This window comes from Alternaria arborescens, assembly GCF_004154835.1.
Source record: "Alternaria arborescens strain FERA 675 chromosome Unknown contig_2, whole genome shotgun sequence".
Taxonomy (NCBI): domain Eukaryota; kingdom Fungi; phylum Ascomycota; class Dothideomycetes; order Pleosporales; family Pleosporaceae; genus Alternaria; species Alternaria arborescens.
In genome coordinates, this window is record NW_021167857.1 from 207,530 (window position 1) to 233,150 (window position 25,621).

Sequence of the window (25,621 nt, forward strand, 5' to 3'; positions counted from 1 at the left end):
TCTCCTAGCTTACCAACGAGGAGAGATCTGTGGGCACGTTCACATCTCCCATGCCCTCTTCGCGACGTCAAGCGTGACATCTCCCTTCAATAGTCCCACCATCCAGTCCAAGTCCTCAGACCCCAGTGCCGTTCCAGCAATGATCACAGCCCACTGAACGACAGGGGAAGCAAAGTCCATTTCCCCACGTGCACGTTTATGCTGTAGGTAATCCGAAATGCAACGGGCAATATCCAGTCCTGCAGCCTGGATAGAGGGATAATAAGAGCTCTCCTTCAGAACGCTTGTATCTGCGTGTCCTTGTAAGAGGTTGTCTGGATCATGGTGAGGACTGTGCTGTGTAGTTTCTAAAGTCGCCATAATCCTAAGTACGTAGAGCAGAGCCGTATTATACAGCATCAACATCCGCGCGGCTGAGTCGTTGATGAACCTGTAGATAGTTCGTGGCGGTGTCCCAGCTGTAATGGCCTCGACACGCTCTTCAATATAGATGTTCTCCTCATTATCATCCCACCGAACTTTCCAAGCCTCGAGGAATATTAGTAACTCCTCGGCTCTGCACTGGATCTTTTGTCGTCGTCGCGGGAATTCTGAGCCAGATACATGCTGAGCTTTGAAGGTCTCGTCGCTGACAGCCATTAACACCGAGCAATCTGCGAGCACGTCATGTAAGTCTTGTTCTTCCGGAGTTTCCAACGAAAGCGCTGTCCTCAATACGGATTTCCACTCTGGTCGCGCAAAGATGGAAGGTGATCTGTTCCTCAGCGATGCAATCAATATCATGTGTCGCACGCCTTTGTATAGTTCCAACGTTCTAAATGACGCGTACACCAGAGATCCTGGGTCACGTAATGCCAGAAGCTGTTCGAGGCCAAGCATGTGTTTGAGCCAGTTCTTCGGGCCGGTAGGCATGAAAAGTTCAAGCATCGCCAAAATGATGACGGAAACGATAACATCGTCGCACATACGACGCTCAGGCTCACCCAGAGCTTCGTTCAGTCGCTTGAGAGCTACACCATGTATGGTGTAACCCTGGGTGAGAATTCCATTCTGCTGGTAGCGCGAACCAAAGAATAGGGTTGCGAAGCTGAGCGCAGCCTGAATGAACAACGGGGCACCCTCTTTCGCTATCGATGAATCCTTGGTATCAATATCTGAGGCTTGGAGCTCCTGAAGCCCTAAATCGATCGGGCCATTGGGAAGAAGATGGCGGCGCAGATAGCAAATGTAGACCTCATTTTCGTTGAATCTGAACCTCACTCGAGGAATGGAAATCTGGTTGTCAGGGGATAGAGATGCCGACTCTTCCACATCTCGCCTTCTCCAAATCGTTGTTGCATCCGAGCTGGCCACACTACCCTTTGGCTTCTGGGATCTTCTAGATTTGACAATCTTGCCTTGTATGAAAACCGTGGTTTGCGGTCCGTCGCATTGGAATCCTGCCTTTTCACATCTTCGACAGATAGGATGAGTCTCGTCTTCAAAGTTGTCAGCCTTACATCCAACATGCAGGTGACTGTCGCTTACCGCACTTGACACGGCGTCTGCGGCAGGTTGAGCATCCTTTCGAACGACCGGCTACATTGACCATGGCCTGAACCTGATTCCTGCGAGACACATACAGCTGGGACGAATGTGGTACATTGAACGAGATGGCTGAAGAGGAAGGTGGGGAGTAGATGGGCTGACTGCAGCTAGCACGACATGTCAGCCTAATACAGGGTCGAGCTAAACCACTTGCGGCTCATTGGGCGAGGTGACAGGCCCCTCACGTCTGCACGTAACGCCCGGTCCTAATCTCTCCCATCGCGACTCTGATACTGGGTTTCTTGAGCACACCTGCAATGCCAGCATAGTTGTGCGAGAAGGCTGCAGGTGCATGCCCGCGTATTGAGCCGCAAAAGGTATAGCGAGCTCTTTCACCAGGCGACTTTGACTGTAGACATGTACGCACGAGAGGGTAGACACGCTTCTCAACATATAAGTATCGCCCAGTGTATCGCCTCCTCCCATCACATCCAATCTCAACTTCGCCTTCATAACACCAAATCGTGCTCGTCAGGCCTGCTCAATATCCACTGCATCTCAGCTGCCACTTCATAGCCATGACGGTCACAGCAAGCATCGACATTGCATCACCACCAGAAACTGTCCGCGCAAAGTTCCTCGACTTTGCATCCCTTTCCAGGTATCACAAAGGCTTCTTCACGTCCCTAAGCCCACTCGGCCCGGTCGAATCAGGGAACAAGATACGCGTCGTCTTTTCATCTGGTCAAAAGATGGACGCACCAATCGAAGTACGTGCCCACCAGACTCTAGCTGAGCATCATCTAATGCACTTACAGCACAATACACCCACCTCCTTTGCATGGACCGGCTCAATACCGCTCCTGTTTACAGGCACGCATTCTTTCGTTTTCGAGCCCAGCAGCACCATTCCAGGTGGTACAAAGTTCACACAAGAAGAAGTCTTCAGTGGCGCACTAGCCTTTTTGATGGGCGAAAACGTGGTAGCCCGACAATTCGGCTTCCCAGAAAAGACAAGGAGGGGATGGGAAGGTTACAACAATGACTTGAAAGCGTGGTGCGAAGCACAATGATGTGATTATTCATAGATTTCCTTTTTACGCCGAATATCTGCGATCGGATATATCTCTTTTAACGTATAGATTGTGTAATTTTTTTGATGATATATTCTTCACCATTCGTATGTCTCACGCCTTGACCAAAAGCTTCCACCCTTTGAACGCTACCCGCGCAGTGACAAGCAGCACAGCGCTTCCAAACAGTAAGCACCCTCCAAACACCCAGAGACTATCGAAACCGCTATGGCCTTGGATTGCGCCTCCAATCGGCGTTCCAACAAGCAGACCCACAGCCACGACTCCAAAACTCTGCCCTAGTCTCGTGCCAATCTTGTCTCGTGCGTCGGTGCTCAAGTGAACAATAATGGTGGGTGGTAGCGAAACGAAAGATCCGGAGAAGAAACCGTAACATGCCATGAGGACAATTATGCCGGCAGTGGATGAGACGGATATGAAGCATATACAGAGGAGGCCCGATATGATAGTACAAGGAATTACGACGTTGAATGGACCAACTTTGTCAGAGAACTATTGTATACAAAAGTCAGCGAACTGTAACTATCAAATGTAATGAATAGTGAGACGATAGGGGGACGAGAAGCATACCAAGTTGGGTACTATACGACCAAACACACTCGTGCTGTTCATGACAGCGAGAAGGTAAAAGGCCAGACTCTCGTTGGTAATATGTTCCTGGATGGCGTAGACTTGTGCGTAGAAGAATGGCATATACAGTCCCATGAACCCGAGAAAGAATCCAGCAACTTGAAGACTATACGCTGGGATCAAGAAGGCGCGAAGATCGAGAAGCGAGCGTGATTTTGCTGGTAGGACGCGGACGCGCATGCATACATTTGGTATGATCATGGTGGCGAGGATAATGAAGCCCAAAACCCTCGTCGTCCATGCAAATCCAATCTGGGGGAGAAGCTTATGGAATACGATGGGATAAATGACACCTCCAAACGACGATCCAGATGCGGCGAGTCCAATAGCTGTTCCGATCCTGGTGGAGAAGTACGTGGAGAGGATAGCCACACTGGGGATGAACAAACAGCCTGTCCCAATACCTATACAGAAGGCCTGCGCGAGGAGTACTTGCCAGTACGTATGACAAAGGCTGAGCATCATTTGGCCCAGAACCAACATGACACTTCCCACGATGAGTAGTTCGCGAAAATATCCTGCATCATAGATTGGGCCAGTGAGTGCGCCGACTAAGAGAAGGAGGAAAGCCTGGATGGAACCGATCCATGATATAGACGAAGGGCTCGAGTCGGCAAGTAGGTTGGTCTCATAGTAGGCTTGATACGATCCGAATGTGTTGATGATGCCCCAAGAATTGAATAACAGAAAAAATCCACCCAGTACCTGTAACCACGCCCATAAGCCTCCATTTGGGATCTTGGAGACATCCTTCACGCTAGGATGCGCTGATCGGACCTAAAAGTCGGTGGACGAAATCAGAATATGTCTCATATAGTCCAGACAGGACCGTCACTTACAGGCTCCAGCGTCGTCCCTAAACCTGCAGCGCGTTCTTCATCCGTAGCTTCAGTCACGTGCTGACCTTTCTCTTGGTCCCGATTCGCCACAGAGGTGCTCGCGCTGTGCAGTGAATCCAGAGACGCCTGGTGACTGGGTTTCTCATCAAAAGTCGTTGATGCATCTGATATCGCTGCTGCTTGCGTATGTCGCTCGAGCGATGGGTCGTTGGCGTGTTCTATCCCCATTTCCGTAGCGGCAGCTTTCGTGATCGACAGCGCTGTTGACCCTTCTCGGTGTCACGACGGCGGATTGGTTGGGTCGGTAGTAAGCGTCGAATTAGTTTATTCCCGGAAATATGGTTATCACAACGGCTCAGCCGGTTTACTGCGGCCAAGAAACGCACAAGAAAAGAACGTCGTGAATGTTATAGAGCTGACGGCACCGCGTACGGAAAGGAGATCGGAAAGTGATCGAAGGAAACAAGTGGGCCCGGTAGATCATATATCAAGCTTAGGGTAGTATGACTTGAGGCGTCCGGCTAGACGATTCTGAATACAAACACGGACTGCACCACAGGCCCTTTTCCTTCCTTGAGCTTCTCCACCATAAGCAGCTCGCTCGAAGTTAAGACCGAGCAACACCAAGCGAAACGTGCTTGCCGCGCGACCATGACCTTTGCGGGTTCGGACTTCCGTTAGGGGTTTCTGTTATTAATAAAGTCTGATGCTTTAGCCGAACCTTGGGAAGTACAAACAACGGAGTGCGGCGACAAGCACGTCACGAAACGTGCTGAGCGTTATTTCCGTCTAATAGCCGTGTATTCAGCCGAGGCAAGCTTTGTTTGAGACTGTTCGCTAAGGTTTACTTTTCTGTACCTACGTAGTCATGACATTTTATCATCTTCATTTGCGTGATTCGTTCAATACCATCAATACTATTTTTCCGCTTTTTGTGCGGTCTATCTAAGCCTTCAGATCCCAACTTTCACAGTTGTGTACCAGGCAGCGCCTAATTCGACGCATCTGCCCCAGACGCCATCATCATAGAGAAAGGGAAACATGCCGTAATGATGTACAAACAGTGCCAAGCTGCCATGCTATCGTAATCTTGGGGAATATGCTTCGTCATGTCGTTTCATACTTTTGGTGACCGAAGGAAAGGTTATGGTAGAAGGATTCGCTCACAACGCCTGCGTGAACGCCCATAAACGCTCACTATGCTATACAACCCAAGGAAAGAACCTACCCGATTTGTATGTTTCGGCCAGAAAATGAGTGCCGATATCGAATTTTGACATGAGAAAGAACTAACGTCGTTGAGGCTCCACTTGTTCGGACGGCCCCTCAGGTCTCACCAGCGACCCGTTTTGTCGCCAAGCGATGACCAGAAGGATGCAGCGGCGACGGCTCGACCTGTTCCACGCGCTCTTCAAGATAGACGTTGCTTAGCAGCCCGGCAGGAATTGTGCCATCTTGAGTCGGCTTCAACTGGCTTCTTGAAGCTTTCTGGCGTCGATTTTCGCGCTCGTTGACGACATCCCGTAAGATCTTATTAGCACCAGTCCACCCAATCTGGCTCGCTGTCGCACGATGATTGAAGAGGCGCTCTACGAGCGGAAGCGGTAGCGATAGAAGAATGGTCGACAACACGACAGTCGAATGGCTGGGCTGGTGGTCATCTTCCGTCGGTGCATCACCGAAGCGAATCTTGCTTAGCCGTGGATTATGCGCGGCCTGGCGATTCTCAACGACTGCAGGCAGACGTGGTGCGTCAGAGAACTCAGGCGCTATGGTGTACAGCTTGAAGTCGATAGGAAAGGTGAAGGCAAGGAACTCAAGAGCGTAGTTCAGTAGCGTTGAGATGAAGGGGTCGTCCGTATCAGGTCCTTCGGCTCTTGACCGTGGTCCAGAATTGGCTTGCAGGATGTATTGCAAGACCTGTTCCACAGTGTCCCATCGAAGAAGCATCCTTGCAATCTCGATGCCACGTGCCTGCATGCTAGGTATCTGGAAAGTCCTTGCTGCCGCAATATAACTCAGAATTTGTTGCATGCGCCGGCGAGCGTCATTGGAGGGAGTTGCTTGGTCACTCTCGTACATGTAAGGTGCGAGGCCATAGAGGAAGGTCTGGGCGGAAAGAAGTGGGGCACCATACAGCACTCTGACAGCCTCTCCCAGAGATTCGCCAGTGGTGAAAGGGTCCAGCGCGACGACATCGACTAGCCGACGCGCATCCCTGCTACGATGACTTGGGACAGGACTGCGACGGATAGCTTCTGCTATGACTGGACTGCGTACCACTATGATGCCGTGCACAGGCACTGATACCAGGATCGATTCCGGAGATCGGACTTGGAGGACAAAGTCGGCGAATTCTGGATTCCCAAACTGCGTAGAAAGATAACCCGCAAGCTCAAAAGGCGACTCCTCTAGGCGCTCAGCGGGAGGAGGCGCAGTGCCGTTCTGGTAGGGCAACGCACGATGCTCTTCCCCATGCTCTGAAGTCGGTACCGTCTCGCCAAATTGTGTCTTGCTCGGTGACTGCGAATGAGAGGTGAGGGTACCATTTGCGACGAAAGGTGCCTGTTCCAACGAGAAATGGCCGTTGTAAGGGTTCGAGTAGCCGTCCGGACCACTAGGAAACTGGGAGGGGCGGAAATCAGAGCCGTTTGCGTACGTGGGATCAGGCGGCGCAACTGTGTTTGGGGGCATGTGCCAGGGCGCTCCTGCCTGAGAGGGATGCTGAGCATGACCCGGAAAGAAGGGCGCAAATTGCTGGGGACCAAAGCCAGGCGGAGGACGGGGCAGCACATGCTGTTCGTGTGGATGGAGCTCTGGCTCTTGAGATGTCACAGGAGGTGCTGGTGACTCATTTGCGCTCCTGAAGACTAGGGCGCCTGCACTGAGCTGGTGTCGATGCGATGGAGTGTCACTCCCCTCTGCCGGCGGCGTATCGGTCTTGTTCGAGGGATAGAAGGGTGGGGGCAGGTGAGAGGGTATGGTCAACTTGCGGTGCACCCCGTTGACGGCTGGCTTCGTTTCGGCGCTGGGCTCCGTCGGCGGGGGAGGCTTCTCGTCGGCATGTCCATTGGTATGTCCGTTGACTTGGTTTCCTGCATCTTCAGAACTTAGTGTGTGTTGGACATTAGAAGCAGCCCACAGCGGAAACCTACCCTGAGCGTCTGATGGCGCTTTGTGCCCATTCTGCGATGGGCTAGCCAAGCCATCTGCTGGCAGCTCTCCCTTGTCGACACCAGAAACGTCCGACTCGGGTGTGAGAGGGGTTTGCACAGGCTCTGCATGCTTCTGTTCCGCGTGCTCTTCGATCTGCTTCTCCGGCACTGTTTGCGGCTCCGGCTGCGGCTCAGATAGCTGAGCGACGGCGCCTTTGTGGGAGCCTTCTGGAGTAATGGGCCTGGCAGATGGCTGAGACTTGGACAGACGGTATGGGATGGCAGGCACGATGCGCGATCCTGGGCGACGGTGCTGCTTCTGCGCGAAGCCTGGGCGTGCGGCGGTGTCGGCCATGTTTGCTAGGAAGGTGGTAGTCTAAGTGCGACAGCGGATGCGGAAGCGGCTCCAGGTAATTGCAGCTTCGTGGTTCTTGCCAATTATCCTGGAGCGCCCTGGGACGGGAGATGTGTGCGGCGAGGGTATTTGCGAGGTGGGGTTAGTCGACAGCAAAGAAGTCCAGGCAGAGATGGAGAGATGGCTTCCCCACCAATTTTAGCTCAAGCACTCTGAGGTCATGGCCCTAGCTTAAGCTCCATTTGTCATCTCCCACCAGCCCTCACTGAGACACGGCGAGGCGACAACTTTTCTTTGTCTATGATGTCTCGCTTTACGCGTTTGTCTTGTGTGGTCTCATGTTGTGTCCACTTCCAGTCAGGGTGAAAGACTCCACGCTAACCTCATCGGCATCCATACCTCAGCTTGCATTGGTCGTGCCTTCCTCGCCAAGAGAGAACGTGACTTCCTCGTGCAATGCTGGAAGGCATAACTAGAGATATGGTTGCACAGCCAGCGTTTCCTTCCTTAGAGAAACAGCCTTCCGTCACATGCCATCAACACTAGACTGTCTTCTGCATACTCCATTCTCCTACTACCACACGTCATAACACAGAGATACCAAGTCCATCATCCTGTCACCCTGTTCTCATTTGCTCTGTATTTCCTAGTCCACATCGCCTTTCGTTACACCTATAGCATGATCCTGGGACAAGCTCAACCATCCTACCATGACAAGACCTCCATGCCTGCGCGTCCTCTCAAGGACTATCGCTGCCCCGATTGTCGAGAACGTGATACGGGGGCCATCTCTGCCAAGTACTGCTTGACGACTTGTCCTCATCAGCACGAATTCACCCCTACTCGTTCGTTGGCTCCCATGTGGATGCTATCAAGTCACTAAGTCATTACAGCAAACAGATTTAGCGTTTTGGCAGAGCTGAACCAGTCGACCGCCGAGACGAGATAGGATTTCGATCTCGCACCCACCTCGAGTAGAAGCACAAAGCGGCGAGGCAAGCGGGGTGGAAAACGACACAGAAGCAAAGAAACGACCAAGAAGGTCACTGCAGGGCGCGATCACAACAGCATTAGCGTGCTGTGTAAGAGACTCGCTGCGTTACGTCTCCATGATGACGAGCCGTCCCAACCAGGGATGCCAGAAACTGCCACCCATATTTCAAGTGCCGCAACTACCAAAGCTACCTCCTTCGATGTCGACAGGCCTCTCTGGGCCCCACAGTTCCTGCCGAATTCGATGGCCGCTACGACCAACCCTGCACGGACAGCGGTGATATCGGAGGAACACAAGGTGCCCGACGAGTCGCAACCATGCCAGATCAGAATGCCGCAATGTCAAACCCGTTCTAGTGTCCCAAAGGCTGAACGAAAGAATCCACGATTTTTCCCACTTTCCGCATTTCTTGCCTGCCCAGACCCTCCAGGACGGTATCCATCCAAATCCAGATTTCTGGGAGCAAGTTGCGTTCAGGAAGACTTGCGTTATCCAGAGTTCTTAGTTCCACCCACGTCCTCCTCTCATACACAGGACGCAGTAACAAGCGCAGCATGCTCTGCACTCGCGTCGAAAAGTTTCGAAATAGTGCCTATCAGATCCACGTTCGACTCAGATATCCAGCAGGAGAAACCAGCGTTTCCAATGCCGTTGACACAGGTTTCGAAGACGTCCCGTCCAATGCTCTTCGACTTTCCTACAAGATGCAACATGCCACCCGATGCGTCTACAACATCCCCGATACAATTGGCGCAAACTACTCTATCCGCCGAACATTGCATAGCAAACGATGAGAGCTATGGTTCGACCTCTGATTGCAGCCTGAGACGAGAACAGCCTTACCTCGATGATGTACGCACAATCGTCAACTCACATTTCCATGGCCGTTGGCAACGCCCTTTGGTGGCAGCTGACCCTGATATGCCTCCCGAATGCAATAGTTTTCCTTTACAACCCAAGAAAAAATCCAAGTTCTTCGCCGATGGGCACCTCATCGGGCATGGTAGCATTTCCGCATCCCAGCAACCTATGACTGGGGCCCCAGTTTTCACAGACAACAATGCAGCCGCTCTTGTTGATTCATCCGCCCCTGTACCACCAGAAGACTGTTCTCGTTCACCCGTTACAGATCTGTATGATAGGCTGGAGACGAAGCGTGCGTGGAATACCGATTTCGCTCCAGGTGCACAAGTACCAAATCTCGTAACAGCGGATACATCTTCATTGGATACTGCTACCTTATCTGATCGCTACAATTGTAGAGAGTCTCAGCAGCGCATGTCACCACTACTCGAACCCCACCCTGTAGACTTGGATCCAATCAAACAGAATTATCGCCGTCCGATTCCTAGTACCGTCTGCCACCTGGAAACTGACATTCGAGAGAGCACCTCAGATTCAGACGCTGCTGAGTACGATATGATTAGTCCAGTTTCCAGCCAAGATACATGGGTCGAGCTTCCAAACCCTGCGCAATGCAGCTTCGACATGGTGTCTATCAGCGATGACGAGAGCGATGAAGAAAGTGACGAGTCTTACTGCGGGTCTTACTAGGCAGAGACTTCTACTGCATGTACCAACGACAACCAATAGACACACGACGGAGTAGATACGTGTGCGGTAGAATGGCCCACTGTGCAAGAGGCGATGAAATTGGAACACACTAGAAGTGGCGGGAGTCCAGGCTCGACAATGGACGATGATGATGACCCCAACTACTGGGATGGTGTCACCGATTGGTTCATGTGATTCCCTATTCTCTAGGTCGAAAACGGTCGTGCTTCGTGTTGTGGGTGCTGCGATCATGGTAGTCTAGACCTGAGAGTGGATCTGGGTCTGCTTGTCCCGTCTTCATGGGGTCTCCAAGATCCCCAAAACCACAGTTCGTTTATCTGGTATTGCGTCTCCTCTACGGTCACTCTGACGTTATATATTTCTGCTTTCCAAAGCTTCAATAACACATGCACATAGGCCAACGATATACACTTGGGCTGTCTTTGACTTCCATTGAAACGCATTAAACAATGAGCTGAATATCTAGTTATCCCTGAACACCTCGCCTTCAAACTCCTGACACAAATCATCCCATGGTAGCCATTCACCCTTGTCCGACTTCGCTCCGCCCTTCTCTGCAATCGGACTCCACCACGCCTGCTCCTTCCCATCATCATCGTGCACGACAGCGACGGGACCAACCGGTCCGGCAGCGTTCGACTCAAACAACTTTCTAGAATGGTTGAAGTACCACATGCGATCCCAGACCGAGACGCGCAGCGACTTCAGTCCGTCTCGATGAGCATTGTGATGAATGAGACCAGGAACGACTCTCGTCCACATGTTGGTATAGAGAGGGACTTCACGCCAGGTTTTATCTTCAGAGAAGGTGGAACCGGGAGCAACGACTGCTGGGCGAAATGGTGGCTGCGAGTCTGTGACATCTTGGGCGAGGTCATGTACGCGTACTGGCGCAATTTTGAGCTCGGCGGAGGCTTGCGCGATAGACTTGGGGTCATCATATGTCACCCATGCTGAATCTTCCTCTGCAAACACCGTCGGGTGGCCAAGCAGACTAGCATAATCTAACCCTATACCGAACTCATCGGGTTTTCCTCCTTTGTGATCGCGCAAGTGTCGCTCAGACTGTGGGTTGAGGATACTGTTCCTACCAGTTAACCAGCCTCCCATCTTCTGGAAAACATTCCGATGCCGCTGTCTCATGACCTCTCGCTGGAACTCCTGGTCTCCGAAGATCTCACTGAAGATCTTTTGATCACTGCCGAAGTTCCGGTCCTTTTCTGCCTTTTCCATCGCCCGTTCGAAGAGGGCCTTCATCGCCCCTACGCGACCCATCGCATCACCAGAGTTGAGATAGCGTTGCCGAAACTTAACATATGGATTTTTCTCAAATCCAATATCCGTATCCGTTTCGGGGCCGTAGATGTGGTTTGGCAGCGAAGACTGCGGAACAGCGTAACAAGGTGGGTCTTCTGGCTTCCATGGCCAGCACCGCTTCTGCGCAGAAAAGATGATGTTTTGGCTTATCCCTTCTGCAGCTGCTGCTTTCGAACCCATAGTTTGCTGTATCCGCGTGTTCGCCTCGTTATTGATGGCGTGGAAGCGCGATACCAGCGCACTGGGACGCAGTTGAAACCAGATATCATATCCATCCACAAGCAATAATAGGTCGTCGTCACGCTCCGGTCCAAGTGTACGCAGATACTCGAGTACACCACTGATCTTGGCTAAATGCGAACCTCCAGCCACGAGCGTTTTATCGTCGAATTTGGCACCCCAGTTGATCAGCGTTGGAGTTGGATATCCAGCCACTGCAGCGCTTAGCATTGTTTTGCAAAGATTGACATCTTTGTGATCTGCAGGGATAAGAAGGTGAAGGATCGCGGACTTCTTCGGTGTATCTTTCTTGCCAGAAAATGGAGAGGAGAGGGATGAGGGTATAGAATTTGGAACAAGGTGACGGTCATCGTTGACAGCAAAGAGTAAAATGACAAGGAGTATGAAAGTCGCTGCGACGAGTACCCGGCGCCGTCGACTCAGAGTCGGTAGTCGACCGACTGCGGCGTCCAGGTACTCGCTCGAGACTTGCTTGTACCCACGCATCGATTATGCAGATGCAGTCACACGGCTGGAGTGCGACGTTTGCACTATGTGAGCTGGCAAAGCACTTGAACCTGAGCAAGCGTATGGCACATGCCGGCGATGAGCCGTGTGTGATATCAGTCCGCTTTGCTAGTATACAATCTTACATTGGGACTAATCGGATGCCATAGCCGTGTGGCGTTGGTAGCGATGCTCGCTAGTGTATTGTCGATTCCACTCCGGGAAATGGCGGATGGACGTGCAGGGTGTGGGTACCGAAGTGTGGTTGCAGGCATCGGAACAAGTCTGCCGAGACAGGTCACTAGTGTTTCCACGGCATTTGACACCTATTCGGTCGATTACATATCACAGTAAGCGCAGGATCTCTAGTGAAAAGCGCTGATACGAGTAGGTGTGGAAAATGAGACTAGACATATATTTGCCAAAGATAACATGTGGCGGAACCTTGGAAGTAAACGATTTCGTGTAAGGAATCTATGATGGTATCGACATGTAATTAATATAACCCCCGCCGTTGAAAAATTCAGTGGTATATAGTCTCCGCAAACGGAACATCTTCAGGTCCCGACTCTGAACTGTACAAAGCGCGCTCGTGAGATCCGCAAAGAGCTTCCCATGGGAGCGCTTCTCCCTGATCACTCCAAGCTCCAGATTTCTTTTCAACCTTGCGTTCTGTCTCATCGTATGGTATATTCTTTGTCCAAGAAACCCCATTGATAAGGTCTGATCCGATCTGCTGATCGTGTATCTGAGCAGACGCACGCTGAAGGCGTTCAGCCTCTTCGAAATACCACATACGGGGCCACCAAGTGTCTCGGAAGGACTTATCGCCTGTGAAGTGTAGCAGTGGAAAAGCCTGCCCAGTGACAGTGTTGAAGCCGAGAGACACATTACGCCAAGAAGTCTTTTGTAATGCTGCGTCGTCAGAAATGGCAGCAAAAGGCTTCTTGGATTGTAACACGTCTTCTTGTAGATCTATGCGGTACGGTTCCACGGACGTTGATGTTGATGGAAACGAAGACCGGTTTGTCGTCATCCACGCTATGTAATTCCTGTATCCAGCCGCTGTCTGGAATAAGCTTGATCGGTAATCTAGACCGATATGATATTCAGTCTTCTGACCCTCCTCAAGCACCGGTAGACCAGCTTCTTGGACCTCTTGAGGTATTCCATAAGGCACATCCTCATGCGACAATATACGCGAATATTCCTGGTCGCCCCATACATCCGCAAAATACTTCTGGTCAGAGTTGCGCAACACGTACTCAGGATCATACGTCTTATGGATCTTCTCTTGAGTCGCACGAAACATATCTCGCATTTCTGCCGCGGGTCCGATGATGGTGCCAGAGTTTAACCAGCGTGGTCTTGCGTGTAGCATATCGCCCCAACCGTCGGTATAAGGGCCAAATGCATCGGGTTGGAGGGGCGACTGCGGTACAACCCAGCATGCTAAACGCTGTATATCTCCAGGGAAGCATGTTTTGTCCGGACCAAAGAGGATGCTGTTGTGCATGTTGTGTTTCCGCACATGGCTCTTGCCATACTTGGCAATCAAAAGCTCGTTTGCAGTAGCCGTTTCCTCGAAGTACCGTTTTAACAATACGTCCGGACTGAGTTGAAAGGTGATGTCGAAACCGTCCAGGAGAAGGACTATGTCGTTATCCTGAATGGTTGTTAGGTTTTCGAGGTAGCGAAGGGGACCTGCGATCTTCGCAAGGTGGGTTTCTGCTGCATTGAATGCACCCTCTCCGGCCCAGTCGATCAAAACAGGGGTTGGGTACGAGAGAATGGAGGCGGAGAGAAGGAGGCGGCATAAATCGAGGCCACTGCTGGTAGCCACTATGAGTAGGTGAAGACGTGACTCTTTAAGACTGCTCGTGAGCGCATCTTGTGCCGTGGCTCCACGTATGGCGTCGAGTGACCCAAGATGTAGCGCAGTCCAGAGAAATATTAGGGTCGCAAAAGCCACGATTCCAGCAGCGAGAGTCCTGGGACGAGGCATGGCGCAGGTGTGTTGAGCCACAACTCTCTAGAGTTGACTATGATATGATCAATGGTAAGTTAATGCTAATTTTAGTCTGCTCGCAGCCAAGCAACGCACGCCTTGCGGTGCATGCCGTGTGATCCCGTGGCAAGGTATGTTGTGGCGTCATATATGGTATTCTACTATGGTTTTGCATGAATTGCATGATCCCTAAAGAGGTTGATGGAGCGAGGCAGATTCCGCTGGGAAAACGGGAAGAACGGAACGTTGGCGCTTCGCTTGGTGCCCCAAGCGATCGGTTGGACGTGCTCATTCATATCCATGACTAGCGTGCCACACTAACAAAAGCCTGACGCGACAAGTCATTCGTTCATCCACTGGCTCTCGCCTTTGCCCTAAGCTCTATGCTACTGTACCACGCTCCGCCTGCAAGAGCTAGGAGTATGCCGGCTCCATTCATGGGACTGACAGGCACGTCCCACAAGAAAGCTCCCAATACAATGGTTAGACATTGCTTCAAATTCGCGCAGATAGTCAATGTCAGCGCGCCTGCCAGCTTGTTCGTCTCGAAAGACGCGACATTAAGGCCAAACGCAAGCAGGCCGTTACCCGAGACTGTCAGAATCCTCTCCGCTGTCAGATGCCCAGCTTTTACGAAATCAAGGAATTCCGAGAACTCGCCAATGAGTACGGAATAGAGCAGAGATTGCACAGCAGCCAAGGGACCCATGCGGAGAAGTAGCTCCAGTGCGGGTAGTCGCAGGCGCCCTGTCATCAAACGGTTGGTAACGACCGTCTATTTTAATTGTCAGAATCCTTAGTGAATAATGTACATGATCCTTCGGATTCTGCTTACCTTTATGGCTGCGAGGACCACACCGATAAGAGTTAGAGTGAAACCCAGGGCGGTGAAGTAGTAGTCGCCCTAAAGATTGGTATACGAAGTCAGCTTGTGTCTCGCATGTATTTCGTGCAGGGGCGTTACTTACGAAGGTCGCTAGACCGACACCCAGCATTACAGGGACAATAGACAGATATGTTATGACAGCATATCTTCTAGAGAAAACGAGGCGATAGATCAGGATCGTAAAAAGTGGACAGGTTGCCCGCATGATTTGATGGAAAGGAACTGAAACCATAGCCCTGTAAGTCCTCATTAGTGATTGACTCAAGATTGGAGAGGGCACGATTGCTTACAGCGACAGGTTAGACATTGCGATGTTCAGCGTGAACAGCAGCGAGAACATGAAATGTACCAGATGCTCGCGCGTTGTCAGTCGCGTCAACTGGAAATTTCCAAACATCAAGAAAACCAAACTTCCAAGAGCAGCACTCCCGGTGTGTACTGCTGTCAGAATCCATGGGAATGGGAACTGTATGTTCTATTAGCTCGATGTTCACACCCAATCTGATACGTGCTACATACCGAGCCCATGACTGCTTTATTGTAGAAGGTAAGACTCAGATTCATTATGAAATAAGTTGCCAGAAACACGAAAGTCTTCGTCCGGCTGACGGCCGGTTCGGTTGCTCGATGAGCAAGCTCCTGCTTCTCCTCATGTTGACTCTCGAGATCTAGCAATGGTTCGTTCTCTTTGAAGAGGTGTTCAGCAGGATACTCTTCGTCCTCGCTGGTTGATTGCTTTGGGATCGGCTCGGGCTGAGTCATCTCAATCTTTTCCATGTTGCTGTTGTCTTTGTTGATTGAGTAGGGGAGAGTCGTGTGCGCGCTGGCAATGGGGCTGCGTACAGTCAAAGACTCGTCCAATTTGAGTTGGCTGAACCGATATCTGGGCCGAAAAGGGGTGGTAGGAAGAGACTGTAGCGCCACTGCGGCTATGACCGACAAAGCTACTTAGCTTCTCATCGTCAATTTCGGAGACTGCTGCGGTTCGCTAACGTCTTAGCCTCTTTACATGCGTGTCTATTCACGCCCCGCAAGGCATGATATATGCCATGTCACGCGATGAATCCTCGTAGCGTAAGACGGGGATGACCGGATTCAGGTACTGTATCTCCAGCGTGAACGAATAAGGTGTGATGACTGCCTCTATGTGTTGGCTCACCGATACAATGCTTGCAATTAGCTGCACCATAGAGCCTAGCTCAGCCATCATCTTAGGCACACTGCCTCACCTTGCTGTGATTATCTGTTGCCGAATTCCGATATTAGCTCCTTGAACATGGTCTATTTTTGTTAGTGTTGTGTAGTACTTCGATCCTCTGCGATGTCCTTGGACCAGAGGGAAAAACTGAACAACTCGGCGTGGATCTAGAAATTCTGCAACAAGACTAATCGAACGCATGAACGCATAGCCGCACTTTGCTCAACCCAGCAGCAGAGTTTAGCCTCGCCGAGTATTGTGGGGTTTCCACGCTAAGGATTACATCACTGACTTTACGACCGACGTTGCTAAGGCTTGCTTGGCAGGCACCCCGTCAATACCTAGGAAGCCGTGGCGACCCCGGCACTTCCGAGGCGCTAGTGCTCAACTTCTGACCAAACGCTTCCAAACGGTCCAATACGTCAAGGCCCATGCTCGGCACAGTAAGTGCAGATTGGTACTTTATAAATAAAACCTAGGTGGTAGAAGATGCCGATAGCCGTCCAGGCGAGTATGAGTGCGGGTGGTCGCTTGGTGCTTGTCCGCGGCTTGCGGATATCTCATTCGAGATCTCGATAGCCTTGTGTACCTATAGGTATCCTTCTGGCTTCCACAGCGACTACTTCATCATTATCCAACTGAGCAGACTAGTTGAACCCCCCTTCACATTCTTTCTCAACTATCTTATACCTTTCATGTCTACCCACACGCGGCAAGATGCGCCTATTCCGGCACCCTCATACCGCTCCAGCAACGAGTCCAAGCTATTTGGCCGCATAACTAAGATATGTTGTGTTGGTGCAGGATACGTGGGAGGGCCGACTTCGGCAGTCATGGCGAACGCGAATCCCAACATCCAGGTAACAGTAGTCGATTACGACAGCAAGCGTATTGCTGCATGGCAATCAGACGAACTCCCCATATACGAACCTGGCCTCATGGAGATGGTCAAACCATCACGCGACGGTATTCCAAACAAGAGGGCACCAAACCTCTTCTTCTCCACAGATGTCGACCGCGGCATTGCCGAAGCTGAACTCATCTTGTTGAGTGTAAACACCCCAACCAAGACATTGGGCCAAGGTGCAGGACATGCAAGCGAACTGTCGTATTTGGAGTCTGCTGTTCGAAAGATTGGAGCTGTAGCGACAGACAATAAGATTATTGTGGAGAAGAGCACTGTACCTTGCCGAGCAGCAGACACACTTCGAGACGTTCTGAGAGCAACAAGCAAACCTGGAGTAGAATTTGAGATATTGTCGAACCCCGAATTTTTAGCGGAAGGAACCGCCATTCAAAATCTCTCGAATCCCGACCGCGTACTGATCGGCTCTCTGAAGACTCCTCAAGGACTGGCGGCTGCACGAGCCCTTGCCCAGATCTACTCTGCTTGGGTCAGCGCGGAGCGTATCATCACGATAAATCTATTCAGCTCAGAGTTGGCAAAGTTAGCTGCAAACGCTCTGCTTGCTCAACGAATCAGCAGTGTCAACGCGTTGGGTGCCATGTGCGAAGCAGTAGGTGCAGATATCGATGAGGTATCCTACGCTGTCGGACTAGACAAGCGCATTGGGTCTAGAATGCTCAAAGCATCAGTTGGGTTCGGTGGCTCTTGCTTTCGCAAAGACATCTTGTCCTTGGCATATATTGCGGAGTCGCTGAACTTGTTCGAAGTCGCTGCCTACTGGCGGTCGGTAGTCGACATTAATGAGTACCAGAAGGACCGATTTACCCGCCGTATTGTGCGATGCTTGTACAACTCGCTCTCAAATAAGACACTTGCGATCCTCGGCTTCGCGTACAAGAAAGACACAGGGGATACGCGTGAATCAGCAGCCATCACAGTCGTCAATAACCTTCTCGCAGAGGGTGCGAATGTCAGAATCTACGATCCCCAGGTCAAGGAATCGCAAATACGGCACGATATCGAGAGCAGTAACCCACACCCGCAAAGCATCAAAGGCAGGCTCGCCGTCTGCTCTTCGACCTATGACGCGTGTACTGACGCCGACGCCGTGGTCATATTGACGGAGTGGGACGAATTTAGCAACAAGAGCAGTTCTGCACATGCCCGTGGAGACTCGGTACGTAGTGGCGACATGGATGCAATGCGCAAAGAGATATCATGGAAGCGCATCTCGCAAGTGATGCGACGGCCCATGTACGTGTTCGACGGGCGTAATGTCGTCGACCCTGTGCCTCTGGAGGCATTGGGCTTCCGATACGAAGGCGTCGGCAAATCGAGGGAGTTGTAGTCACTTTTCTTCATTTTTCTTCTTCAGATATCCAGCTCGTATAGCATAATTGGAACGATACATAGCTAGTACCTGTAGTTCGGCGTCGGGTCAGGTAACAGACGACAGGAACGAAAGCCTGATAATAACATTGCTATTCTGATAATATTCTTTTGAAGACGTTGTTCCCTACCTTTGGATGCTCGCTTCCGTCGTGTTCTGGGTTAGCGCCGGTAGCTCGTCCAGGAAGGTTGGGAAGCCGCACCTGCCTCACGCTTCTTCCCAGAACACGACAGCACATGGTCTAATAGATGGACGCTGTAATGAAGTCACCAAAAGCTCCTCACTCGGCATAGGTCACACGCACAGTTATGAAGATAACCAAAGCATACCACAGTTTGTTGAGGCCTGTTCATTCGGAGCTCGCTTTCCCCTGTCATCAGTCACCCACTGGCTACACGCATCAGCTTGCCAGTTCACGATTCTTGATTTTGTCCTTTTCGAACTATTGTCAGTCCACTCTGAGCGTTCGGATCGTTTCTTGGGATGCGTAGTCGGTCTCCATCGCAGCGGCTGCCTCGTGGCGCGTCGCACGGCATCCTTCGCACTTCCGTCGTACGTGCAATCAGCGAATCACTGTTGCCGCCACCCCATGTCGATGCATCACAAGTTGTCGCAGTCTTGCTGCGCCTTCATCCTGCACAAACTCAGTCCTTTCACCCCTCCATGATATTGTCTTACTGCCTGCCCCTTGCCTACGACTTCTTTGTCTTCAACTAGTCTTCCCGTCCTCTCGCAATGCCATGGCGGAACTTGCAGCCCTTAGTGTCGCTGCTAGCATTCTTCAGGTTATCGATATCAGCGTGAGGGTTGCTGAGCGTCTGAATGAATATCGCAAGAAAGAGGATAGTCTGCCCACTGCTTTCAAACATGTCAGCACCCGACTACCCATCTTTGTTCTCAAGCTTCGAGATACGAATGCGAAGGTTGAGGATATGACAGATGATGCAAGGAGAGCATTAAAGCCCGCGATCGAAGAGTGCTTCAATCAGATCAAGAAGTTGGAGACGATAATTGACAAGGTTTTGTTTAAACCTGGCGATAAAGGAGCTACACGTGGCTGGAAGTCCATCAAAAGCGTTAAATACGACAGCGATGTGAGCGAGCTGGATAAAGTCATTCGGAGATACATGGAAGCCATGAATTATGGCCTATCGAGCGTGGCACTCCATTCGAGTAGTACGTATATTCCATTCTTCAACACTATTCCAAGGACATAGGCTAATGTCTTGTTTTCAGATGAGAAATCCTCACTACAACCAACAAGTACTTGTCCGTTTGAGCGAGAGGCGGACTTCGTAGAGCGAGACGTCATGTGTGACGTTACGACGCGATGTCAAGCCGGGTCAAGGTCGGCTTTGCTAGGTATTGGCGGCGCTGGGTACGTGCTCGAACTGACGCTGGCAACGGACGATACTGCCAATCATGATTTTATGTATGACTTCCGCTGATACCTGGTTTAGCAAGTCACGCATAGCTATCGAATACAGCTATCGCGTAAGAAAAGCCGCACCGGATACCTGGGTGTTTTGGGTGACATTCGATACGCCAGCCACTGTCGCTCAAGACTTCCGGAAGATAGCGAAGGCAGTCGGTCTTCGAGGCTGGGACGAGAAAGCGGCAGACATCTTTACTATGGTGCATGATTGGCTCAAAGACGACTCTAACGGTCCATGGACCCTGATCCTGGACAATGTCGACTCTGTTGACATTCTGACTGCGCCTGCCCCAAGAGTCACATCCAGTAATAGCATTAACGATGATTCACCCATGCCGCAGATTCGAAACTTTATCACCACTTCGACAAAAGGGTCTATTCTCGTCACATCAAGGAATATCGAGGCTGCGCAGATGATCACCGGAAACTGCGCATACCACATTGATGTCGACGAGATGAATGAGTCTGAAGCGATTGCTCTCTTGAAGAAGAAGCTCAGCAGCAAGGTTATCTACACCGAAGCTGAAGCTGCTGAGCTTGTCAAGTCGGTCGACTTCATGCCATTAGCAATATCTCAAATTGCGACAAACATCAGCATGAACTACCCACGCCTCACAATTTCGAAGGCCACTGAGAGAATTCAGGCACCGAGTGAAGAAACAGTGCAGCTCTTAGAAACAAGTGCGCACGAAACAAGTCGAGATACTACCAGGACTAACTCGATTGTCAAGACTTGGCACCTATCCTTTCAGTATGTGCGCCAAACGCATCCTTCGGCTGCAAGACTTCTGTCGCTGATGTGTTTGTTCGGTCGACAGGGCATCCCGGAACCGCTTCTCCCCGGTCGATAGGGCGAGGAAGTAACCGCCTCAGCAACCCCACTTCAGCCCCGCCTGAATTGGTGGAAGCGAATCAGATGGCGGCGATTATACCTAAGGCGGCGCCAGCGTGTGGCTCAGCAGAAGGCAACTGGTAATAAAACCACCACGTCTACTTGCTTCGATGAGGATTGGAGAGTGCTTACAAACTTTGCGCTTATCAGAACGAACATCGACGGATGTCATTTCAGTATGCACAGGCTAGTGCAATACACTACCAAGAGGTGGTTGGACATCAACGGAGAGCTGAAGGCCTGGATGCAAAGATATGTCTCCATCATTCGAGATTGCTTTCCGAAGCCAGAACACGATAACTGGCAGGTCTGCCAGTACCTATTCCCGCATGCTCAGCAGGCCGCCAGCTACCGGCCAGAGGATAGAGTCTTGCTTCTGACGTGGGCACCCCTTATCCAAATGATATCACGATTTGCATACGTGATAGGGGACTATAGCTCAGCAGAGGATATGGGTCGCACGGCACTGGCAGCACTGGAAGAGGTTCAAGGTCCTCATTGTGAAGATACCCTTCGCAGTTACCACCAACTCGGTCTAGCGATCAGCGTTCTCAATCGACATAACGAATCGGAGAAGATGTTTCGAAGGGCATACGAAGGCAGACTGACTTTGCTAGGCCCCGACCACATGGATACACTAGACAGTGCAAATCAGCTGGGAGCACGATTGAATAAGCAGAGAAAGTACGAAGAAGGCGAGGCCATACACATGCGCACGATTGAGGGATACGAAAGAGTTTATGGACCTCGCAGTATCGAGACGCAGTCGCTCATGGCCGGACTTGCGCTCACATATATGAACAACAAGCGTTTCGAGCAGGCTACAGCGATCCATCGACGAGTGCACGCTATACAGAAAGAAGCTTATGGCGAAGAGACCAATGATACGTACCAGGGCTTACGTGCTTTGGGCGCCTTGCTCAACATGCAAGGCAAAGCTGCGGAAGCCGAGAACATACATCGTCAGGTTGTGGAGTACAGGACGAGAATATCTGGACTGGACCACTCGGAGACAATTAAGAGTGTGAACTTTCTATGCGAATCGCTCATCAAGCAACGCATGCTGGACGAGGCAGTGGCGCAATATCGTAGCGTCATCGACATATATACCGACCTCGATGAGAAGGCGCGACAAGAAGCCTTGCTGACAATGAATAGTCTCGCTGAGACGCTTGTCCAACAAGGCCATCTCGATAAAGCGGAAGCTGTCTGCCGTCGCCTCGTTATGGAGAGTGAAAGACTGCTGGGAGCTGATGACTGTGATACCTTGGTTGGTGTTCATACCCTCGCAGACACCCTTTCCAAGCAAGAGCGATATGAAGAGGCTCTACAATTATATGAGCGGGCTTACATTGGTACCGAGAAGCGTTGTGGCGCAGATCATCCTGACACGAAAGAGTTTTTGGAGGATTTCAGTCGTACGAAGAGGACCATGTTAGTGTAGCTGATTAACTCCAGCATCTCCTTTGGGCTATTAAGCGCTTCGTTGTTCCTCTGTGCAAAACTCTCATAACCTGAATATTTGTATATCTTGGCTCTCATTGTGCTCGTTGCACCCTTTGGCTACTCGCACTAGTGCACACTGTGAATACTCCCTTCAGCCACCAAGGAGCTTTCCTGCTGTTCTTATTAAGAGTGTTCTCTGGCCTCCATCAAAGGCATGAACAGCATTCCAGGCAAGTCACCGAGGAGTATGACGTCAGTGAAAGTGAATGTAACTTACGTCTCGAACAAACGCCATTGTAGGAGGGAGCCGGTAACTCATGAACCTTGCACCTGACCCGAGCGCTCCAGTTCCTGTTTCCTTAGATAACAACCATACGAAGCACCGAAAGAGATACATTCAACTCTATACCATTCTCAACTCTTGGTACCAGCTTTTCACTGCCAACCTGAGCTTTTTACTACTAAGTCACCTTCCAAAAACCAAGCCTACGTCTGCCTTGGACGTGCGATCGAAGCTTATGGGGGCACTGTCACGAAAGATTGAGCCCAAAGCCTCCGCGCTCTTCTTATCATACGAACTCACAATCTACAAATTCTGGCGCCAGACTGTCCTTGGCGTTACCGAACTAGATGATGACAACCTCCTTCTTCCCACCGCTTTCGAACATATGGACTTCGAAGAGTGGCGTGCGAAACAGCGCGTCGTGCTTAGTGGGCCTCCAGATTCGAAAGACAAGTTGCCAGAAACAGCGTTTGCAGGGTTTATACTGGCGGAGCGTTGCAGACACCCAATACACCCCGGCGATCCCCGTTTAGAATATGAAGACATACAAGAGAACGAATCAAATGAAGAAGGCGAAGAGCGAGACAGGATCACTTGGTGCTCTATGTGCATTTTGCAAATTCACCTTAAGCTTCTAGGAAAGTTATGGGATAAATGGATGGAGTCTGGCGGTCCTTGGCGTATCATACCTCCAGGTGGTACTGGCGAGGACCTTCAGGTTGGAAAACGTGCATACTACAAGCGGAAGACCGATTTTGTCAATGACGTTGACAACTTGGACGACATAGCGCTCTCAGAAGCTTCATGGGAGGCCGCACATCCCACTGTGGACGTTGAAGTTGCACGCTCGTATAGCGCCAGGGCAGCTATGGAGGTGTACGCAAAGAGCGTCCAGTTTCCCGGACGCTTAGCGGAAGTCGATGAGATCGTTCCCAGAACACCAACTCGAAGGGGTAAAAAGAAGCGCCTGTCTTACTCACCAGACACACCAGAGGATACTAGACATCGCTCATGTGGTCTTTATGCTCGGAGACATCCCAATTACGACCCTGAGTCCCCACATCGCTGCCCTGAAGACAATGGATGGGCTGAGACCTCGTTCAACAACGACTGGGAGTACAATGTACGGCAATGCCGCCTTTTATTATGCGACAAAGATCCGATCGAAAAGAACGCCACCTACTGCGAGCTCACCAACGAGAACTCTAAAGACGTCCTCATCAAGGGTATCGAAGAATGGTTCAGCATGATGCAGGAGGATTGGAAGGCGCCCTGGATTAACACATTGCTTACTACGACCGATTTGTTTGTCGTTTGGAGAAGCTCACCTGACAGTGAGGGATCTGATACTGATTTCGACAGCTGGGACAGGCTCGAGACGCTCGTGGGCACTAATCTGGAGGCCCATGCGCGACGAATCGGCGACCTTTCAGATGCTAATATCGAGCCAATCCAAGGAGAAAACTTGGAAGACTTTTTCGACCAAGACTCTATCGCATCTGACTCGAGCTCTGAAACGGATGACGAAGCACACGATTTCTCAGATCCGATGCATCTAGCAAGGAATGAAAATGATGAAGTCATCAACGTCGTAGGGCAACAACACCAACCTGACCACGCGACACCGACAGCCACCGGGATGGGGAGTCGTCAGCCTGACAAACCAAGTGAGCGCTAGGTATAGGCGCAACTAGCATATATGTGTACCCTGGAATACGGAATGTATTGTTCGTATGGAGTGCAAACGGTATGCAGCATTACTTGTCTCGACTATGAAGTCCAGTTGTGAACGCCCCAATAAGATCAAGAAGCCAGCAAAGCGACTCCAGCATTTACATAACGATGCAGCACGAGTTCTGCTTTTTGGCCTGGAAAGGGTGTTAGCGTCCAATCGCGTAACCTTGACGTATTCCCGACATACCTGTGTGTAGAACATCTTACTCTGGGCACTCAAGCCGTCACTCTTCTGAACCAGGGTATCAATCTTCTCTCCACGCTCCAACACACTCTCGATAGTCTTGTGCAACACAATCTTGGTCTCATCCAACTCCTTCTGAATCTTCATGATACTGTCTGCCTGTTGTGGGTCCTGGTACTTTTGTACGTAGTCTTTGAGCTCGGGGAAAGACATTTGCGGGCTGTCCTTTGTGGCGGAGGCGTAGGCGGATTTGGGGTATTTGGAAACGAACTCATCAAGGACTTTGGAGAGAAGCTGATGGGCGACAAGCTTGGGGTATTCGAAATCGGTAATTATGATGCCGCAAACGCCTTCTGAGCGGCTGTAGGCGTGGAAAATGTAGTCTGACGGTGCTGTTAGACAAGGAGCGCGCAAGAGCGCCATGTGTCGTACCTTTCTCTTCCACATCCTGTCTTTGTCCTGGTCTTGTTCGTTCGGCGACTTGGCCTGCAAAGAACGACATCTACGCGTCCCATCAGCTTGACTGTCTTTCCCATGCTGCCATGGTCCTAGGCCATCTGCTGGGCCTTGTCACATACGAACTCGCTGATGCTTCCTCGTGTGAAGCGGCCGTAGGAGCTGAGCTCGCGCTCACATGTCAGCTCGACGCTGGGTTTCGTCTCATTCTTCCAGACCTACATACTTTGTTAGCGACTCGAGGCGATTTCTCCAAGGCGGTGAGGAGACACTTACACCAATGTAGACGACCTTCATGTTAGCGGCTTTTTGTGTGAAGTTGTAGGTAAAGGTGCGGGTACAGATAGACGACAAAAGAGAGTGTAGCAGGTGTGGGCCCTGCGGCTATCTGGTCTCGAAAGAGGTGCCTGCGACAGGCCCGTGATAGCGCATCATGCGTCGGTCCCGCCAGCAAGGCGCGGCGCTCCTGATTATGTCATGGCGCTAATGCGCGGGGGCGGGGCAAGTCCAGCCGAATGGAGCCCAGTCATCCATCATCGATTCTGCCCAGCCTGCCAAAGAGGCAAACCACGCTCCCCATTGTGACAGGC

General features: G+C 51.1%; 13 protein-coding genes across 13 annotated transcripts; 6 read left to right on the forward strand and 7 right to left on the reverse strand.

Moving 5' to 3' along the window:
* Positions 1 to 39: 39 nt before the first annotated feature.
* Positions 40 to 1,591, reverse strand: AA0111_g890 (hypothetical protein; the record flags this gene model as incomplete). The annotated part of the gene is made up of 2 exons (XM_028655398.1): positions 40 to 1,478; positions 1,528 to 1,591. 2 exons carry the CDS (start codon positions 1,589 to 1,591, stop codon positions 40 to 42), a joined length of 1,503 nt encoding a protein of 500 aa, XP_028511038.1.
* Positions 1,592 to 2,105: 514 nt separating this feature from the next.
* AA0111_g891 (hypothetical protein) lies at positions 2,106 to 2,600 on the forward strand (the record flags this gene model as incomplete). Its single annotated transcript, XM_028655409.1, has 2 exons — positions 2,106 to 2,297; positions 2,346 to 2,600. The coding sequence occupies 2 exons, from the start codon at positions 2,106 to 2,108 to the stop codon at positions 2,598 to 2,600; spliced, it is 447 nt and encodes a 148-aa protein (XP_028511039.1).
* Positions 2,601 to 3,146: 546 nt separating this feature from the next.
* Positions 3,147 to 4,318, reverse strand: AA0111_g892 (hypothetical protein; the record flags this gene model as incomplete). Its single annotated transcript, XM_028655420.1, has 2 exons — positions 3,147 to 4,028; positions 4,091 to 4,318. 2 exons carry the CDS (start codon positions 4,316 to 4,318, stop codon positions 3,147 to 3,149), a joined length of 1,110 nt encoding a protein of 369 aa, XP_028511036.1.
* Positions 4,319 to 5,416: 1,098 nt separating this feature from the next.
* On the reverse strand, positions 5,417 to 7,600 carry AA0111_g893 (hypothetical protein; the record flags this gene model as incomplete). Its single annotated transcript, XM_028655431.1, has 1 exon — positions 5,417 to 7,600. The coding sequence occupies one exon, from the start codon at positions 7,598 to 7,600 to the stop codon at positions 5,417 to 5,419; it is 2,184 nt and encodes a 727-aa protein (XP_028511037.1).
* A 1,705-nt stretch (positions 7,601 to 9,305) lies between these two features.
* On the forward strand, positions 9,306 to 10,148 carry AA0111_g894 (hypothetical protein; the record flags this gene model as incomplete). The annotated part of the gene is made up of 1 exon (XM_028655442.1): positions 9,306 to 10,148. One exon carries the CDS (start codon positions 9,306 to 9,308, stop codon positions 10,146 to 10,148), a length of 843 nt encoding a protein of 280 aa, XP_028511034.1.
* Positions 10,149 to 10,631: 483 nt separating this feature from the next.
* Positions 10,632 to 12,212, reverse strand: AA0111_g895 (hypothetical protein; the record flags this gene model as incomplete). The annotated part of the gene is made up of 1 exon (XM_028655453.1): positions 10,632 to 12,212. The coding sequence occupies one exon, from the start codon at positions 12,210 to 12,212 to the stop codon at positions 10,632 to 10,634; it is 1,581 nt and encodes a 526-aa protein (XP_028511035.1).
* A 523-nt stretch (positions 12,213 to 12,735) lies between these two features.
* On the reverse strand, positions 12,736 to 14,217 carry AA0111_g896 (hypothetical protein; the record flags this gene model as incomplete). Its single annotated transcript, XM_028655464.1, has 1 exon — positions 12,736 to 14,217. One exon carries the CDS (start codon positions 14,215 to 14,217, stop codon positions 12,736 to 12,738), a length of 1,482 nt encoding a protein of 493 aa, XP_028511032.1.
* Positions 14,218 to 14,569: 352 nt separating this feature from the next.
* AA0111_g897 (hypothetical protein) lies at positions 14,570 to 15,883 on the reverse strand (the record flags this gene model as incomplete). The annotated part of the gene is made up of 5 exons (XM_028655475.1): positions 14,570 to 14,995; positions 15,056 to 15,124; positions 15,189 to 15,342; positions 15,397 to 15,572; positions 15,626 to 15,883. The coding sequence occupies 5 exons, from the start codon at positions 15,881 to 15,883 to the stop codon at positions 14,570 to 14,572; spliced, it is 1,083 nt and encodes a 360-aa protein (XP_028511033.1).
* A 1,254-nt stretch (positions 15,884 to 17,137) lies between these two features.
* AA0111_g898 (UDP-glucose 6-dehydrogenase) lies at positions 17,138 to 18,559 on the forward strand (the record flags this gene model as incomplete). Its single annotated transcript, XM_028655486.1, has 1 exon — positions 17,138 to 18,559. The coding sequence occupies one exon, from the start codon at positions 17,138 to 17,140 to the stop codon at positions 18,557 to 18,559; it is 1,422 nt and encodes a 473-aa protein (XP_028511030.1).
* Positions 18,560 to 19,341: 782 nt separating this feature from the next.
* Positions 19,342 to 21,012, forward strand: AA0111_g899 (hypothetical protein; the record flags this gene model as incomplete). Its single annotated transcript, XM_028655497.1, has 4 exons — positions 19,342 to 19,777; positions 19,838 to 19,979; positions 20,062 to 20,717; positions 20,768 to 21,012. 4 exons carry the CDS (start codon positions 19,342 to 19,344, stop codon positions 21,010 to 21,012), a joined length of 1,479 nt encoding a protein of 492 aa, XP_028511031.1.
* A 94-nt stretch (positions 21,013 to 21,106) lies between these two features.
* AA0111_g900 (hypothetical protein) lies at positions 21,107 to 22,372 on the forward strand (the record flags this gene model as incomplete). The annotated part of the gene is made up of 1 exon (XM_028655510.1): positions 21,107 to 22,372. One exon carries the CDS (start codon positions 21,107 to 21,109, stop codon positions 22,370 to 22,372), a length of 1,266 nt encoding a protein of 421 aa, XP_028511117.1.
* Positions 22,373 to 22,691: 319 nt separating this feature from the next.
* Positions 22,692 to 24,335, forward strand: AA0111_g901 (hypothetical protein; the record flags this gene model as incomplete). The annotated part of the gene is made up of 1 exon (XM_028655521.1): positions 22,692 to 24,335. The coding sequence occupies one exon, from the start codon at positions 22,692 to 22,694 to the stop codon at positions 24,333 to 24,335; it is 1,644 nt and encodes a 547-aa protein (XP_028511118.1).
* A 154-nt stretch (positions 24,336 to 24,489) lies between these two features.
* AA0111_g902 (hypothetical protein) lies at positions 24,490 to 25,328 on the reverse strand (the record flags this gene model as incomplete). The annotated part of the gene is made up of 5 exons (XM_028655532.1): positions 24,490 to 24,525; positions 24,579 to 24,958; positions 25,008 to 25,077; positions 25,154 to 25,249; positions 25,308 to 25,328. The coding sequence occupies 5 exons, from the start codon at positions 25,326 to 25,328 to the stop codon at positions 24,490 to 24,492; spliced, it is 603 nt and encodes a 200-aa protein (XP_028511119.1).
* Positions 25,329 to 25,621: the final 293 nt, after the last annotated feature.